General features: G+C 41.6%; 1 protein-coding gene across 3 annotated transcripts in view; it reads right to left on the reverse strand.

The window, feature by feature from the left end:
* The window catches only part of SLC12A1 (solute carrier family 12 member 1), a 221,636-nt gene that overhangs the window by 189,565 nt on the left and 14,974 nt on the right, over positions 1-17,097 (reverse strand). For all 3 annotated transcript variants that reach the window (XM_040342655.1, XM_040342654.1, XM_040342656.1), the window contains exon 2: positions 15,856-16,410. In XM_040342655.1, coding sequence (XP_040198589.1) covers positions 15,856-16,260 — 405 coding nt within the window. In that variant the 5' untranslated portion in view covers positions 16,261-16,410. The remainder of the gene's footprint in view (positions 1-15,855; positions 16,411-17,097) is intronic.

The raw sequence follows: 17,097 nt of genomic DNA on the forward strand, positions 1-17,097 counted from the left end.
TTCCTTGTTAGGCTGTCGAGAAACTCGACAAGCCAATTTTCTCCATTCCCATCAAGGAAATAGAGAACATGCTCTCTTTTTGGCTCGTCGAGTTTCTTGACAGTTTCCTCAACGAAAATGTACACACGACCGGTTTCCTCGGCAAAAAAATATCTCCCAGCAAGTTTCTTGCTGGTTTTTGCCGAGAAACTCGGTCGTGTGTACGAGGCCTGAGAGGTAAAATAAGGATCTTCATCTGTACACTTTTGTATAGTGATAATCTTGTCCTTTATTCACATAAAGTAGCCTTGCAGGATCCCCTTTTGAAGGCCAGGTGCCATACTCTGCCTTGAAAAAGAGATCCTGTGAGGTCTCGAAACATTGGAATGTGATGCCTGTTATTTTATGTGAATAAAGGACAAGATTATTACTTTACCAAGATGTGTTTGTGAAGATCCTTATTTTGCAATGATTGTATGGTGCCACCATCCACTAATTCACTACAGCACCCTACACAAACTGAAGCGGGCAGGCGGCTACTGGACTGACCATCCCTGGCCTGATATGCGCTATCTCAAATATAAAGTGTTGCCACTTTGTTTTGCATGGGATGCATGCACTCTTCCTTTTTCAGTCTTGTATTAGTACTTCAGCTTATGGTTGGAGCTGCTGGGTCAAGTGAATCTCATACTGCCTGTGAACAGCCTGCCATTTTGCACACATTCACTTTGGACACAAATTACTCCATAGATGACAGAACATTCAGGCTCTGGGTCCCAGGAAGCTTCTCACAGCTTTCAAGTCCATCTGCTAATAAAGATGACTTTTCTCTTGGCAGCAATTACACTCAGTGGCCCAGGGAAGTTTTAGGCCTAAATGTACTCAGTATGATTGGAGCAGAATTGGAAATACTCAGAGGAGGCTGTTTGATAATTGGCATATAAATCCAGGGATCAGTAACCATGTGGCAGGGTATTTATCCATCCTCTATGGAGTCTGCCAATGGCCATAAATACAAAGCAGAAGTCTGCGTCATCCACATTATTACCCAAACCTAAAGCATCATTACATAAAATTCTTACATAATAACACACCAAAAGTATAAAGAAAACAGAAGGTGCACCGCTATACAAGTGGTTTATCAATTTATTAATAACAATGCAGCATAATTAATAGCAATTCTTTCAGCACATTAACAATCAACAAAAGCAGAGGTTCGGATTTACAATAATACAATGTATTGGCTAACTAAATAGATTCTAGTGCATATTTTCAAGGCATGGTGGCCTCTTTTTTTTTTTAGATATATTGGAGAAGAGGCCAGTGTGCCAGAAAATGATTTAAAAGCAAGTCAACACAGTAAAAAATTTAGAAAGAAGGGTAGATTGCTCTCAGAAAGTGAAAAAGAACATCTCATTCAAAAGACCAAGATACCCCAAGATTCCCCTTCCAGGAGCCAACATAGCATCTTATAGACACACTGGACTGTGTAGCATTGCTTCCTGATGTCAGTCTCTGAAAATTATATTTTGTGGCACAATTGTCCAACTTTACGTAGAAGGGACAAAACACATGGAGTGGAGAGAATATGCTGCTCACCCCGGTATATGCAACAGAGAAAGTTTCCCCGAATGGGGTTTTTAGGCAGCTCGATTGGACGAATAAGATGCAATTTACGTGAAAAAAGTATTTATTCACATGTATCAAAAAGGGGAAAAGGGATACATGTGAATAAATACTTTTTTCACGTAAATTGCATCTTATTCGCCCAATCGAGCTGCCTAAAAACACCATTTGGGGAAACTTTCTCTGTTGCAATTGTCCAACTTTTGTCTTTTAATTGCTATTAATAATATTATATTAACATAGTTATGTTGGTACAAACTTGTGTCTTCTTTATGTTTACAAGGTAACACTGATAGTGACAAGTCTTTCCTAAGCACTTCAATGAAATCTGAGGATCCATGATTCTTTCTAAGGCCGGCCATACATGGAGCAAATTTCTTTCCTGCAACGACGGATAGTGTTGATGCGTAAATCCCTCCTGCTGGGCCATTGTCTTCCCCAGGGGGGGGGGGGTTGGCCTTGCAAGAGGGCAGGAGAAGACAGAGATTATTGCTAGTGGCTATAGCTGTGGCTAACGATAGTCGCAAGAGAATCCAGCAGGCTGGTTTTACCCAAGGTATCCAAGTTGATTGATCCATCAACTTCGTAAGTCAGCCTACCCATACAAGGTTCGAATCTCGGCTGCTTCCTGCCTAAGGAAAAGGTTGTCTGTGTCTGTCACCACTGTTAAATATGGATTTTTTTTTTGTCTTGAACTCTTTTTGACCATCTCCTATGTACCAATAACAATGTTTTTAAAGATTTGGCCCATGTCTCTCCTCCCTCAGCTGAAGTTTATCCTACCTCTGTTCATATCTATCCTCCCTCAACCCATCCCTATCCTCCTTCAGCCAATGTCTATCCTCCCTCAGCCTATGTCTATCCTCCCCATCTCCATACCTCAATTGCTGTTCAGCAGCTGCTATTAAATTGTTCCTCCATGGGGAGAGTTATACTGGTTCTAATGTACTGTAGATCTGTCAAAATTACTGTCCATCCAAGTTTTATCCTGCCTTTAGCTCTGATGAAGGGGTAGTGATGTTGCCCCAAAACATGTTTTATATGACTTTTTTTTATCAACCATTAAAATTATCTTGAACCCTTTCATCTAATTTTGGTCTGGCGCTTTCTGTATATTTATGGTTTGAGCTCCCGCAGCCCTTGTTTTCCATCCCTTTGTCTGTGTCTCTTCTCCAACAGCCCATGTCTGTTCTTCCTTGGCCCATATCTGTCCTCCCTCACCCATTGTCTGTCCTCCCTCAGTCCATATCTATCCTTCCTCAGCACTCATCCAGTGTGCAGCTACCATCAGACAATTGGTATATGATGACACATACTGTAGTACACAATTTTTTACAAAAATGCTACAATATGGAGAGTATTATTAGAGGCTCCTGTATTGTGTCTATATATTACAGTATATGTGATCAGTCACAGTAAATAACCACATAGAGTGTACATCTCTCCCAAACCAAGTCCATATTGGCTGTCTGTACAAATTATCATACCTTTTCTACCTATGACCCAAATCTACAGAATTACAAATCTGGTCACTTTACACTTTTAACACCAAACCTGGGCAGAGCTGGACTAATTCCTAAGGATATGTAGACGAAATTATAAAAAACAATTTAGCTGATATCTGGCTTATTTCATGCCCTTCTGTTGTTGCTCAGGGAAGTACATATGTTCTGACATCTGGGATTAAACTGACTGGCGCTTGAATTATACATGCTACTCTGGTGTAAGGCATGCATACCATAAACCATCATAATATGTGAACAGAGAAGAGATAAAAAAAATTGACTAGTCAACAAGTCAGGCTGGTATGTTTTCTAAAACAAATTATCATGAAAATGTATCTTTGGTGAAAACCAGAGAATGGCTAGACAATATTAGTAAAGCAATATTGTGATCACTGTAATTTTTCTTACTGCCTACTTTACTAGGTTTTGCACTATTTTTGAGTGTGTTAGCCTGGATTCATAGGATTTGGTGCCTTGGCGCACAAGATCCTGACAGTGTGAATAGAAATGATATCTGTCCTGCAGATGTACCTGCGTTATTGTCTACACAGCACACACAGCACAGTCCCTCCCCCACTTCCTGCATATAGCCCAGGTGTTGTATTTGAGACAATGCTCAGTAATAACAGTGCAAACAAGAGAAAACTTTACAAACACTGGTGTCATGCTCTGCAGCTTCTCCTCTGCTGTTTACTTTCAATTTATAATGACTACAGATCCCAAGGTACCTTGCTGCCTCTAAACAGGGATTCCAGCATGGACTGGAGGTGAATGACTTACACGCCTCAGCTAGTTTTATCTAGTGTCGGAAGACACTTTTTATATGCGAGTGGAAGGTTTACTTATTTTAAAAAAGCCAGTTGTTAAGATTCTACAAGATGGGAGCCTCCTTCCTTCTTTTTATATGTGGAGAGTGGAGTACATTTAGTGATTGCTGGAAGAGATTTGGCATGTATGTTGGTTTATAATTTGACCTACATATTGATCTGGTGAGTTTGATTTAGTGAGAGTGGTGAAAGATTTAGGCCTCGTACACACGACCGAGAAACTCAACGGGCGAAACACATCGTTTTGCTCGTCGAGTTCCTTGTGAAGCCGTCGAGAAACTCGACAAGCCAATTTTCTCCATTCCCGTCAAGGAAATAGAGAACATGCTCTCTTTTTGGCTCGTCGAGTTTCTCGACAGTTTCCTCAACGGAAATGTACACACAACCGGTTTCTTCAGCAAAAAAATATCTCCCAGCAAGTTTCTTGCTGGTTTTTGCCGAGAAACTCGGTCGTGTGTACGAGGCCCAACATTGTGGTGGAGCACTTTTGGTGGATTTTTATTACTGTGAAGAGGAGCTCAGACTTTACATTGCAACTTTATTACATAGTAGGTGAGGTTGGAAAAAGTCCATCAAGTCCATTATATTTTTATGTCAGTATTACATTGTATACCCCTGTATATTGTGGTCGCTCGGGTGCCAATAGTTTTTTTAAATTATTGATGCTCCCTGCTGAAACCACTGCCTGTGGAAGAGAATTCCACATCCCAACCACTCTTACAGTAAAGAACCCTCTACGCAGTTTAAGGGTAAACCGCTTCTCTTCTAATTTTAGTGAATGGCCATGTGTCTTTTTAAATTCCCTTTCGCAGAAGAGTTTTATCCCTATTGTGGGGTCACCAATATGGTATTTTTACATTGAAATGATTTCCCCTCTCAAGCGTCTCTTCTCCAGAGAGAATAAGTTCAGTGCTTGCAGTCTTTGCACGTAGCTGAGATCCTCCAGTCCCTTAATTAGCTTTGTTGTCCTTCTATGGACCCTCTCCAGTTCCAGCACATCCTTCCTGAGGACTGGTGCCCAGAACTGGACGACATACTCCAGGTGCAATTGATAATGTTTTCAGAATTTTTTCATCTTCAATATTTTTTGGAGTCTATGGACTGTCACTTAAAGCGGGGGTTCACCCTATTAATAAAAAAATAAAAAAAATGTTTTCCTCTAGCATAAAATGAGGCATAGTAGCGCGAGCTACAGTATGCCTGTCTTTATTTTTTTATCCCCGTACTCACTGTGCAATCATAGAGACAAGATTACGACTCCCAGCGGGGAATGGGCGTTCCTATGGAGAGAGAAGGTGATTGACGGCCGGCTCTGGCACGTCACGCTTCTCCGGAAATAGCCGAAATAGGACTTGGCGCTTCACGGCGCCTGCACATAGTTTGTGCGCAGGCGCCGTATAGCGCCGTGAAGAGCCGAGACCTGTTCCGGCTGTCTTCGGGGAGCGTGACGTGCCAGAGCCGGCCGTCAATCACCTTCCCTCTCCATAGGAACGCCCATTCCCCGCGGGGAGTCGTAATCTTGTCTCTACGAGTGCACAGTGAGTACGGGGATAAAAAAATAAAGACTCACTCGCGCTACTATGCCTCATTTTATGCTAAAAAGTTGTTATGGAGGGTGAACCACCGCTTTAAGCATTTTAGTGTTGCTATCTTTTTTTGCAAATTTTTTTGCTTTTTTTGCACACAAAAAAAGGTTTGTATTTGCACTTTTCTTTTATTTGCACAATTGTATACATTCATCTAATTAGGTCTTAATTATTTATGGTTACACTATTTTAATTTTTAATTCACATTTTTATGTACCCATATATTTACACATAGGTGATTTTGGGTAGGTGTGTGGACATGCGCTACTCATATTATATCTGACTGTTTGTATTGATATTATCAAAAATTGGAGCAGCAGCTATCCATTAGACCATTTTTAGTTAGCACACGTATCTGTGGTACTGTTACTTTGATGCACTATTCCTGTACTGACTCCGCTTCTTGAAACTCCTCCTCTCAGCTCCTCTGTTGTTCAGAAGGCAGGTTCTGTGAAATGTGTGACCCGGCAGTGCCTACTCATAAGGCATAGTGACTACGTCTCATAGATTTCAAGGTAAATGTGTGGGATCTTCACAAAATAAGTTTACAAACTTCAAGATCATTCTGAGTAATAAGCGTAGGCTAGAAATATTTGTAATACAATGTGGAGTTTAATATACGATTTCACCTTTTGAGATATGCTTTAAAACAAATAGAAATGTCTTAGTGGGCTTGGAGCTAAGAGTCTGCAATCTTTATGCATAAGGGCAACATAACATTTATATGCAATGCAAATCAAATCATCTTTGTTGCTTGTGCTAATTAGGCAGTGAAATGGTACAAGACTGAGTGGTAATTAGCATGGCGTTTTAGAAATTGCTAATTAGACAATGGCAGCTTGATCCTTCTATTAAGCTTTTACAACAGGTTCCTCAAACCTTTGCATGCCTGCGCTTTATATGATGACTAAGCCCCTCCTCTTCATGACATTGTAAAAAAAAGGACGAAGCATGGATAACCTTAAAATGACCCCCCCCCCCCCCGAAAAAAGTTCTACAGACACCAATGCTGGTGTAGGTATATTGGCAGTGACAGGCTGATCTCTCATCACTGCTAGTCTGGAATCTGTCCTTCTGTAGGCAGCCAAATACTGCTAATTCTTAGGGCCCATTCACACCTGAGAGTTTTCAGCCCATAAAACGCTCAAAAGTTCCAAAATGCCCAACAAGCAAAATACCATTAACCACTTCAGCCCCAGACCATTTGGCTGGCCAAAGACCAGGTCACTTTTTGCGATTCAGCACTGCATCGCTTTAACTGACAATTGCGCAGTCGTGCGATGTGGCTCCCATAAAAAATTTATGTCCCTTTTTTCCCCACAAATTGAGCTTTATTTTAATGTATTTGATCACCTCTGTGGTTTTAATTTGTTTGTACTATAAACAAAAATAAGGCGACAATTTTGAAAAAAACAATATTTTTTACATTTTGCTATAGTAAATTTTGCCAAAAATCATATAAAAACATTTTTTTTCCGCAGTTTAGGCTGATACGTATTCTTCTAAATATTTTTGGTAAAAAAAAAATCGCAATAAGCATTTATTGATGGTTTACGCAAAAGTTATAGTGTCCACAAAATAGAGGATAGTTTTATGGCATTTTTATTATTTTTTTTTTTACTAGTAATGGCGGCAATCACCGATTTGTGTCATGACTGCCACATTATGGCAGACACATCGGACACTTTTGATGCTATTTTGGGACCATTGTCATTTATACAGCGATCGGTGCTATTAAAATGCACTGATTACTGTGTAAATGACACTGGCAGGGAAGAGGTTAACCCCTAGGGGGCGAGGAAGGGGTTAAGTGTGTCCTAGGGAGTGATTCTAACTGTGTGGGGGCTGGGCTACATGTGACATGACACTGATCACTGCTCCCGATGACAGGGAGCAGAAGATCAGTGTCCTGTCATAAGTCAAAACAGGGCTATGCCTTGTTTACATAGGCATCCCACCGTTCTGCAGCTCTGTGATACGATTGTGGGACACCAGCGGACATTGAGTCTGCGGGTCCCGCGGGCATGGTCACGGAGCTCGCGGCAGGGGCACACGCCCGCATGGCGCGAAATTCAAAGTGAATATGTATATGAATATGAATATGTGAAGATGTATATCGGCATGACATGGTCGGCAAGCGGCTGAAAAATGTTCTGCGGACACCCATGCTGGTGTAGGTATCTTGGCAGTGACAGGCTGATCTCTCATCACTGCTAGTCTGGAATCTGCCCTTCTGTAGGCAGAACGCTCAAAAGTTCCAAAACGCCCAACAAGCAATCCCATTAATTTAAATGGCCTGAAGCACAAACAAGTACATGAGTTTCTTTTTAGGGAGATTATAGGCGTTTTTCTGCTTTTTTACATTGGTGACCATTGGACCTGTACAAAAATGCCAGAAAAACAGCAGAAAAAACACCCTAAAAAATGCTTGAAAACGGTGTGAATGTAGCCTCAGGAGTCTCTGATGGTTCATTTGGGAGAAATGAGAACCTTGGAAAGTGTTTTGGTGTCTCTTATATGATCCAGCTATCAAAGATGCAAGTACAGTTTATAACAAAAGCTAAAAATGTCAGACACTCTACTCAATTTATAACCAGTAAAGCTGGCTATATACGTATGGATATCTTTTTTTTTTCAGTCCAAAAGCTGAATAAATTAAATCTAACAGATTCCTCCATATATATGATTTTACTTTTTGATCATAGATACACTTTAAAACAAATAGGAATGTCTTAGTGGGCTTGGAGTTAAGAGTCTGCAATCTTTATGCATAAGGGGGGCATAACATTTATAAGCAATGTAAATCAAATCATCTTTGTTGCTTGTGATAATTAGGCAGTGAAATGGTACAAGACTGAGTGATAATTAGCATGGAAATCTTTAAAAGTTGTGAAAAATTACACGAGCCAGTGTTTTCCCACTTATTCAACAGAATATGGAAAGGCCAGGTGTAGTACATGCCTTGTGAAAAATTGTGGGAATAAAGGGCCAAAATATGGGCCAGATTCACATAGAACTGCGGCGGCGTAACGTATCGTACCGCCTCAAGTTTTAATCGCAAGTGCCTGATTCACAAAGCACTTGCGATGAAAACTACGCCGGCGGCCTCCGGCGCAAGGCGGGCCAATTCAAATGGGCATGTGCCATTTAAATTAGGCGCGCACCCGCGCCGGACCTACTGCGCGCCGTGACGTAGCGTACTTCCGTATTCCCGGACGTGTTACGCAAACAACGTTAAATTTTAAATTTCGACGCAGGAGTGACGGCCATACTTTAGACAGCAATACGATTGCTGACTAAAGTTAGGGCAGGTCAAACGACGACTAACTTTGCGACGGGAAACTAGACTAGCAGCGACGTAGCGAACGCGAAAATCCGTCGGGGATCCGCCGTAACTGCTAATTTGCATACCCGACGCTGGTTTACGACGCAAACTCTACCCAGCGGCGGCCGTGGTATTGCATCCTAAGATCCGACAGTGTAAAACAATTACACCTGTCGGATCTTATGGATATCTATGCGTAACTGATTCTATGAATCAGTCGCATAGATAGAAACAGAGATACGACGGCGTATCAGGAGAAACGCCGACGTATATCTTTGGTGAATCTGGCCCTTAATTCCTGGTGTACATGGGCGTCCGCATGGGGGGCAAGTGCCCCACCCTAGAGCAAGGTGTCCACACATGCAGTCCAGTGTTGCCAACCATCAGTATTTTTACTGGCAGCCAGTAAAAAATTTGCACTTTTCTCCTGCCAGTAAATGTCATTAAGGGACACACGACCGGTTTCCTCGACAGAATCCATCAAGAAACTTGGTGGGAGAGCTTTTTTGCAGAGGAAACCGGTCGTGTGTACGTTTTTCATCAAGTAAACTGTCGAAGAACTCGACGAGAAAAAAAGAGAACAAGTTCTCTTTTTCCTCGACGGGAGTCTCAATTTCCTCGTCGTGTTCCTCGTCGGGCTGGTTTTCGACGAGATACTCGAGCGTGTGTATGCTAAGAAACCCCCGCTTGCTCAGAATAAAGTATGAGACGGGAGTAAAAGTAGCATTTGTAATGGAGATAACACATTTTTCAAGCTGTAACAGACTGTAAATTGCAAATCGTCTCTTACCAAAGTTTTACTTTTACACGCAAACACATGAGATTAGCAAAAGCAGCCCCAAGAGTTGTGCAGGTGGAATCGAACTTCCCCTGCCGTTGTATGTGTTGTACGTCACCGCGTTTGAGAACGAGGGGATTTTGTCTTGACCATGTGTACGCAAAGCAAGCTTTCTTTTTCCTCGATGGGAATGGAGAAACTTACCTTGTCGAGTTCCCCGACAAGCCTAACAAGGAACTCGTCGAGGAAAACGATGTGTCTTTTCCGACGAGTTCCTCGGTCGTGTGTACGAGGCCTAAGAGGAAAAGGTTGCCAGTAAAAAATATGTCTGTGACGCTCGACTTGGAACTGCAAATGCGCATTTCGTTTCTGGAGATGGCTGAGACCATCTGAGTGCCTACTACAGTGTGTTCAGGCAGTGCCAACAGGGGAGGAGCCTGGCGGTGGTGCTGCCTGAGCATGTCGTGTGATGTCATGGTGCAAGGGAGTGGAGGCAAGTGTGCGGGTCTGCGGGACGGGAGCAAGACTGTCAGTGCTGTTTGGATTGGAGTGGACTGAAGGGACCACCTGACATGAAGAGAGACTATCACTGTGACTCAGGTGGGAACGTGTCGTGTCGATGAGATGTCATCATAATCATGTCCTGTTCCTGAGCTACTTACTTACTATATCGAAAATAAAATTAGAAATATGTTTTTTGCCTCAATATCTACCTTAAATAAAATTTCTAATTGCATATTGTACTTGTTTGTAGTCTAAATCGACTTGTTGTAGCCAAATGACAAAAATTTGCACTTAAAAAATAATTTTGGAACTTTTGGAAACGCCAGTAAAAACTTGGCTGTGCCAGTAAATTTCGAGAGTTGTGTCAGTAAATTTCAGTCTGGTAGGTTAGCAACACTGATGCAGTCCTCAAAATTTTCACTCGCCTGCTTGTATTTGGCGAGTGAAAATTAGCAGAGGGTAAGTGTGGAGCAGCGGCGGACTGGGCTGACAGTTTCCTGACCGATTGCTTCTGGCCACATCAAAGCCGACAGGCCGCAGTTTGGTGACCACTGCATTAGACATTAGAAAAAGTCCCTAGCAGTGTTGTAGCTAGCCAGCACAAGGAAACCTAATGATTCACTGTTTCTAACATTTGAATTACAGAGAAGCTTTTGGATACATTTGCATATAAATCTAAAGCCACAAAGCCATGTCATTGTTCCTATTATATGAGCCTCCAAACGGGGTCATTGGGAACAGTTGTTGGCATAAGGTGGGAGCTTCACCTCCTTAAAGACACAGCAACAAACCAAATGTTATAGTTTGTATCATGCACCAGGACTGTTTATATGTGTATTGAATATCTGTCATTGGAATAATATGTAGGATTGTGGGCCTACTTCTAAAAATATCAATTTATGGATTCAATTACTTCCGAGTCACAGACCCTGGACATACATACAGCAAGTGCCATAAGAGTCACAACTCCTGACCTGCATACTGCTAGTAAGCCAGTAGATCACAATGACAACCAAGAAACAACATTTGTTTCAAGGAGGGGTCAGCAATGGAAACTTATATATCTCTCAATAAATATTACTTTTAGTAAGATATAATTACAGCGCTTTCAATTTTTTTTGCAAATTTGTAAAATAATTCAAAAGTGTATGATACAGTACTGTCCTAAATAAAGTGTTATTGTGCTCCAATCTTCATAAAAGTTCTGAAGTGCTCAAAAACTTCACTCTGTGATGTGGCCCACACCCCTCTTGCGTCCCGACTCACCAGAAATCATGGACTCCAAACTTTTCAGTCTGGGGGTCAAACAGTTTTTAATCTGGTGACGGGCAATAGATGACACAGTCCAGTAGGGATCTCCCCCCCCCCCCCCCCCAACGTGATTCGACAGGACTCAAGATGTTCACCAAAATCAGAACAAGAAAGGAGGCCAATAGTTTTGCAAAAATTGTAAGGTTTATTGCACATGAAAATTGTACTTACAGGACATCGGTAAACGATAGACATGTAGAGAGCAAAATCTCTGATCTCAGAATGCGGTAACCAAGGTCACTTATGGTTGCGGTAGAACACACATTGGTTACGGCGTTCCTACATCTGCCTGTCTTTTACTGATATCCTGTAAGTACAATTTTTATGCACAATAAACCTTCCAGTTTTTGCAATCGTTTACTATTGGTCCCCTTTCTTGTTCTGATTTTGGTGAACATCTTGAGTCCTGTTGAATCACGTTGGGAGGAGATCATACAGCGTCATACACTTTTGTATTATTTCACAAATTTTCAATTTTTTTTTTGCAAGTGCTGTAATTATATATATTATATCTTACTGTTATTTGGGTGATTAGCACTTTATGTACAGTAGCTGCAATCCACGTTTTGTATGTCATTATATATCCTAGCACAAGTTATTTTTCATTGTTTAATAAATATTACTTTTAGCACATGGCAAGGAATGAATCAACTGTTGCTCTCTGTTACTAGTTGAAGTTTCATGGTATTACATTATTTCTTGTATTTCTTGTACCTTGCCTTCAATTGGTTAATCTAAACTCTGTTAATCTTTAGTCTGTACTATTCCTCTATTGCCGTAGTTAAATGATATTTCTTTATAGCTGCTAAGAGGAATTATTCCAGTACTTTATTAGCTGGGAATGCAATTTCTTATAAAGCCATTTTGATGTCCATGGGCTCAAGCTTTAACGTTTGTACTAAAGTTCTATAAAAAAACTCCTAAATAAATTTCTGTACCGTGTGTTGCAGCTTACAACATTTTTGTTATTTAAAGACTGCCTTTACAGTCTTTCGATATATTTAGATTGTAAAGTCATAGTTGGGCCCAAATTTAAAGGCCAAGGCTCTCCAAAAGAAATAGCTTAGATGAAAGTACCTTTGGCCTCTTACATGTTATGGATACTCCAACAGTGAGATCACCCCGCCATAATTCTTGACTTTGTTCCTGTCCACCTGGAGGTTTCAGGGGGCTCCCTCTTATCTTTGTTTGTTCTGGAAACCTCTGGGGCCTCCTTCACAATATCCACAGCAAGCAAGCAAACTCAAGAACTTAAGCGCAGATAGCTCTCCAATAAAGATGTAAGAAACTGTCAAGAGACTGAACCATCCAACATCCACCAAAGCTAGCATATTTTTTTTATAGGACTGACCTGTTAATATTAACCCCTTTGGGCTGGCCGAACGCACATATGTGGCCTCTCGGGATGTGTGTGCCTGCCTACATGGGGCCTTGTCTAAAACGCTTACTGCGCTCCCTGTGTGCTCCCAGCACGGTAGTTGGCGCTTACTAGAAAGTTCCCGATGCATACTAGCGATCTAGAGCTATCTGATCATGTGACCAATGTGACAGTCAATCACTGCGGTCACATGACCCAAATGCCCGCCTCTGCCTCCCGGCATTTAGAACCCTTTAAGAGTCGGGAGGCGGCCAGTGGGAAGGGGTTAAAATTGGATTTAGGCTTTATTTGTAACAGGTGTGAAAGTCAAATGTAAATGTGAAAGTCAATTAAATTCAGTTTAATGAAAATGGGTTTAAAGTAGAGATCCATGGAGAGATCCATGTTCATAAGACACAATTGGAAATAAAAAGGACAACCCAAGTTTGAAAAATGGTGATCAAAGGTCCTTATATAACAGAAATGTCAACCTTTTTAATTATACTATAGGTACTGATTAACCCCTATTTGGGTTCACACAAATAAGAAGTGTATAAAGCTGCCTAAAGATTGTGCAATTTTCTTTCCTTGCTTGATTCTCCAATCAACACAGTCAGTGTTGATGGGGACATCCCTTCCAAAAGTGCTATTATGTTGTGCCAGGGGGAGCCTTTCCCACTGGCGAAATACAATGATTACTGCCGGTAGCTATGGCTGCCAGTTTTCTAAGTGCCCGGGATGTACGGCGCATGCGCCGTACGGGACTGCACAACAGCTGATTTGCCAGGGCGGCCTTAGGCCTCGTACACACGACCGAGGAACTCATCGTAAATGAAACATCTTTTCCTCGACGAGTTCCTTGTCAGGCTTGTCGAGAATCTTGACAAGCTTTCTTTGCGTACACACTGTCAAGACAAAATCTCATCGTTCTCAAACACGGTGACGTTCAACGCGTACGACGGCACTATAAAGGGGAAGTTCGATTTCACTGGCACAACCCTTGGGGCTGCTTTTGCTAATCTCATGTTACTGCGTGTTAAGTAAAAGTTTGGTAAGAGACGATTCGCGCTTTTCAGTCTGTTAAAGCATGACAAATGTGCTATCTCCATTACAAACGTTACTTTTACCGAAGGTGCGCTCCCGTCTCATACTTTATTCTGAGCATGCGCGGGTTTCTAAGCATACACACAAACTTCTTTCTTGTTGAAAACCAGCCCGACGGGGAAAACAACGTGGAAATTGAGACTCCCGACGAGTAAAAGGAGATCTTGTTCTCTTTTTTTCTCATCGACTTCCACGACAGTTTTCTCGATGAAAAACATACACACAACTGTTTTCCTCTGCAAAAAAGCTCTGCCACCAAGTTTCTTGATGGATTCTGTCGAAGAAAATGGTTGCGTGTACGAGGCCTTACAGTGTGCTGATGGTCCGGTTTTGTTTGTGTTGCAGGGTGGGTTTGCTGGTTTTGCCTGTGTCAAAGGGCGGGCCCTTCAACACAGCCACTAGCCTCCCTCCAGCAGCAGCAATGCACAATCTGAGAACTACGGGCTGTTTCTATAGGTTTAAATTGTGCCTGTGAAATGGTATCTCTCATCGAGAGATACTTCCTACGATGTGCATATGCGCCATGGTTACGTCAGGGCAGCTGATCGGCAAATCAGCTGTTGTGCAGTCACATACGGAGCATGCTCAGTACATCCCAGGCGCTTCTTGATAGCGGGCACTTCTCGACAGAACACCGGCAGTGATTGCATGAAAAAAATCTGACAGCCTGATTTTCCTAAAGTTGATCAATGGATCGACTTAAGTACAACCAGCCTGCCCAAAGATGTATCAGATTTCAGCTGGTCCCTGATAAACTGGATAAGATTCAATCCATCTATGGCCACTTTAACTCTGCAGATGCCCTGACGAGCTAGGAGAACATGCTAAGAGGCTATCGCATACACCACTAAATGGAGTTGAGAAGAGTAAAATGCTTGTAGGCCATTATTGAGTACTACTGATATTAGGTATATGTTGTAACATAAATACTGGAGTTACTGAATAATCAGTGTAAGGGACCTGTTTAATAAATGGGCTGAGCTTGAAAGTTCATGATTTCAATGCATGGCTTTTTAAAAGAAGACCATATTCATAGAAATATGGAAGTTTCCGCTGCTGACTTCTCTCTGAAAAAGTCCATTACCTGGCTGTCTCTAACTACACTAACATTGACCTGGCGCAAGAATAAATACATACAAAGACTCTTATGCCATGTACACATGGTCAGAATTTCCAACAACAAATGTTAGATGTGAGCTTTTTGTCGGAAATTCCAACCGTGTGTAGGCTCCATCGGACATTTGCTGTCGGAATTTCCGACAACAACAATTTGAGAGCTGGTTCTTCAATTTTCCGACAACAAAAGTTTCTGTATGCAATTCCGATGCACAAAAATCCTACACATGCTCGGAATCAATTCGACGAATGCTCGGAATCATTGAACTTCATTTTTCTTTGCTCGTCGTAGTGTTGTACGTGACCGTGTTCTTGACATTCGGAATTTCCAACAACATTTGTGTGACCGTGTGTATGCAACACAAGATTGAGCCAACATTCCGTTCCAAAAAAGCCATTGGAATATACCAAGTATTTTCAGGGGAAGTATTCAGCAATTGCAGCTTCCATACGTATCTCTTTATTAGAGGCTAAGTTTCAGCTGAACTTTTGAAGTATAGAATGACATAAACTAAACAGTGCTATTTTTATGTGAAAGGATGAGGTTACACAAGAAGATTTATTAATTTATCAGCCCTATGGGGTTCAACAACAATAAGACACACTGCTGCTCTTCAAGCTGTGCTGTTGTGCTAGGCCTATTCAGGTATCATTTGTACTCTAACAAACTATTTGAGATAACATAAAAAATCTATTTCCTCCCTTAATAGAAAGTCTCTGGATCCCTTAAATTTGCTAAAAGAGTAATCATTTTGTGTCACTAGTCCGCTCTCTGTCCTCTTTTGTAAAAATGAACAACAACAATAAAACATGAAATGCTTGCTTCACTTGGCTTACCTTTGACAGCTGCTCATGGATTTCTGCCAGGCTTGGGCGACTTTGCTTTATCCCCGAGATGCTGCCAGTGTTTCTGTAATAATCAATCTTGGGAACGGCATCCATGGTATTGTGTCCAAATGTTTTCAGGTAGTATGTGTGGCTGTGAGTGTCATAAGGATGCAAACCTACTTCTGTCTTAATGGTGTCTCCATTGTGTAGGATGCTGTTGTACATCTCCCTATTTCCTTGCCCATAATTCAATCTAAGCCCATTGTCTTCCCCAGAAAAAGATGTTTCCTCGTATTGCGGTGGATCTTTATCTCCTTCACAGACAGGGTTGTCATAGCCCTCATTTACTACATTGACCTGAAAACGTGTCGGGCTAATGGGATCTGTATCTGAAAATGTGTGAGAATTATTCATGATGAATGACACTGTGGTACTACTATGTTTGAGATATGTAAGATTTGCACTATGCTAGTGGTACAGAACTTCCTGTACGATGGTTACAAGGTCATTATAACTCCTTCAGGTCACAACAAAGGTTCCAGGTTGTCCAGACTCCGAACCAACCTAAAGTAAGGAAAAAAAGACCTACTGTGAGGACATTTTAAAAATACTGTTGGGCAACTAATATTGACATAGAAAGAGTGAGGCCCCGTACACACGACCGGTTTTCTCGGCAGAATCCAGCAAGAAACTCGAATTCTGCCGAGAAAACCGGTCGTGTGTACTGTACACTTTTCACAGAGAAACCCGTCAGGAAACTCGTCGAGCCAAATATAGAGCATGTTCTCTATTTCCTCATTGGGCAATGGGAAAATTTGGCTCGACGAGTTTTCTGACAGCCGAACAAGGAACTCGACGAGCAAAACGATGTGTTTTGCCCGTCGAGTTTCTCGGTCGTGTGTACGGGGCCTCAGAGAAAAGGACATACAGACAGGCCAATCAATTGAAAGACAGATATTTTATGGCAAAGAGTGGACTGACTGAAAGGTAGGTAGATGAATATATTAATAAATATTATTAAAATGAAACTAAACGATATCCTAATTCTCCAAAAATAATCCATACACGTCCACTACTTAAAGCAAACACTCCTATTGTTTCCAGCCAAGGAGGCTGCCATCTTATCCTCTGTTTGATCTTCAGCTGCCATGGTGCTGCACATGTGATTAGTTATGACACCAGCCATTGGATGGTTTGACAGTTTGGTTGAGAGCACATCCAATATGACAGTTACATTACCGACATATGCCA

Source organism: Rana temporaria, chromosome 3, assembly GCF_905171775.1.
Source record: "Rana temporaria chromosome 3, aRanTem1.1, whole genome shotgun sequence".
In the NCBI taxonomy this organism is placed as follows: Eukaryota; Metazoa; Chordata; class Amphibia; order Anura; family Ranidae; genus Rana; species Rana temporaria.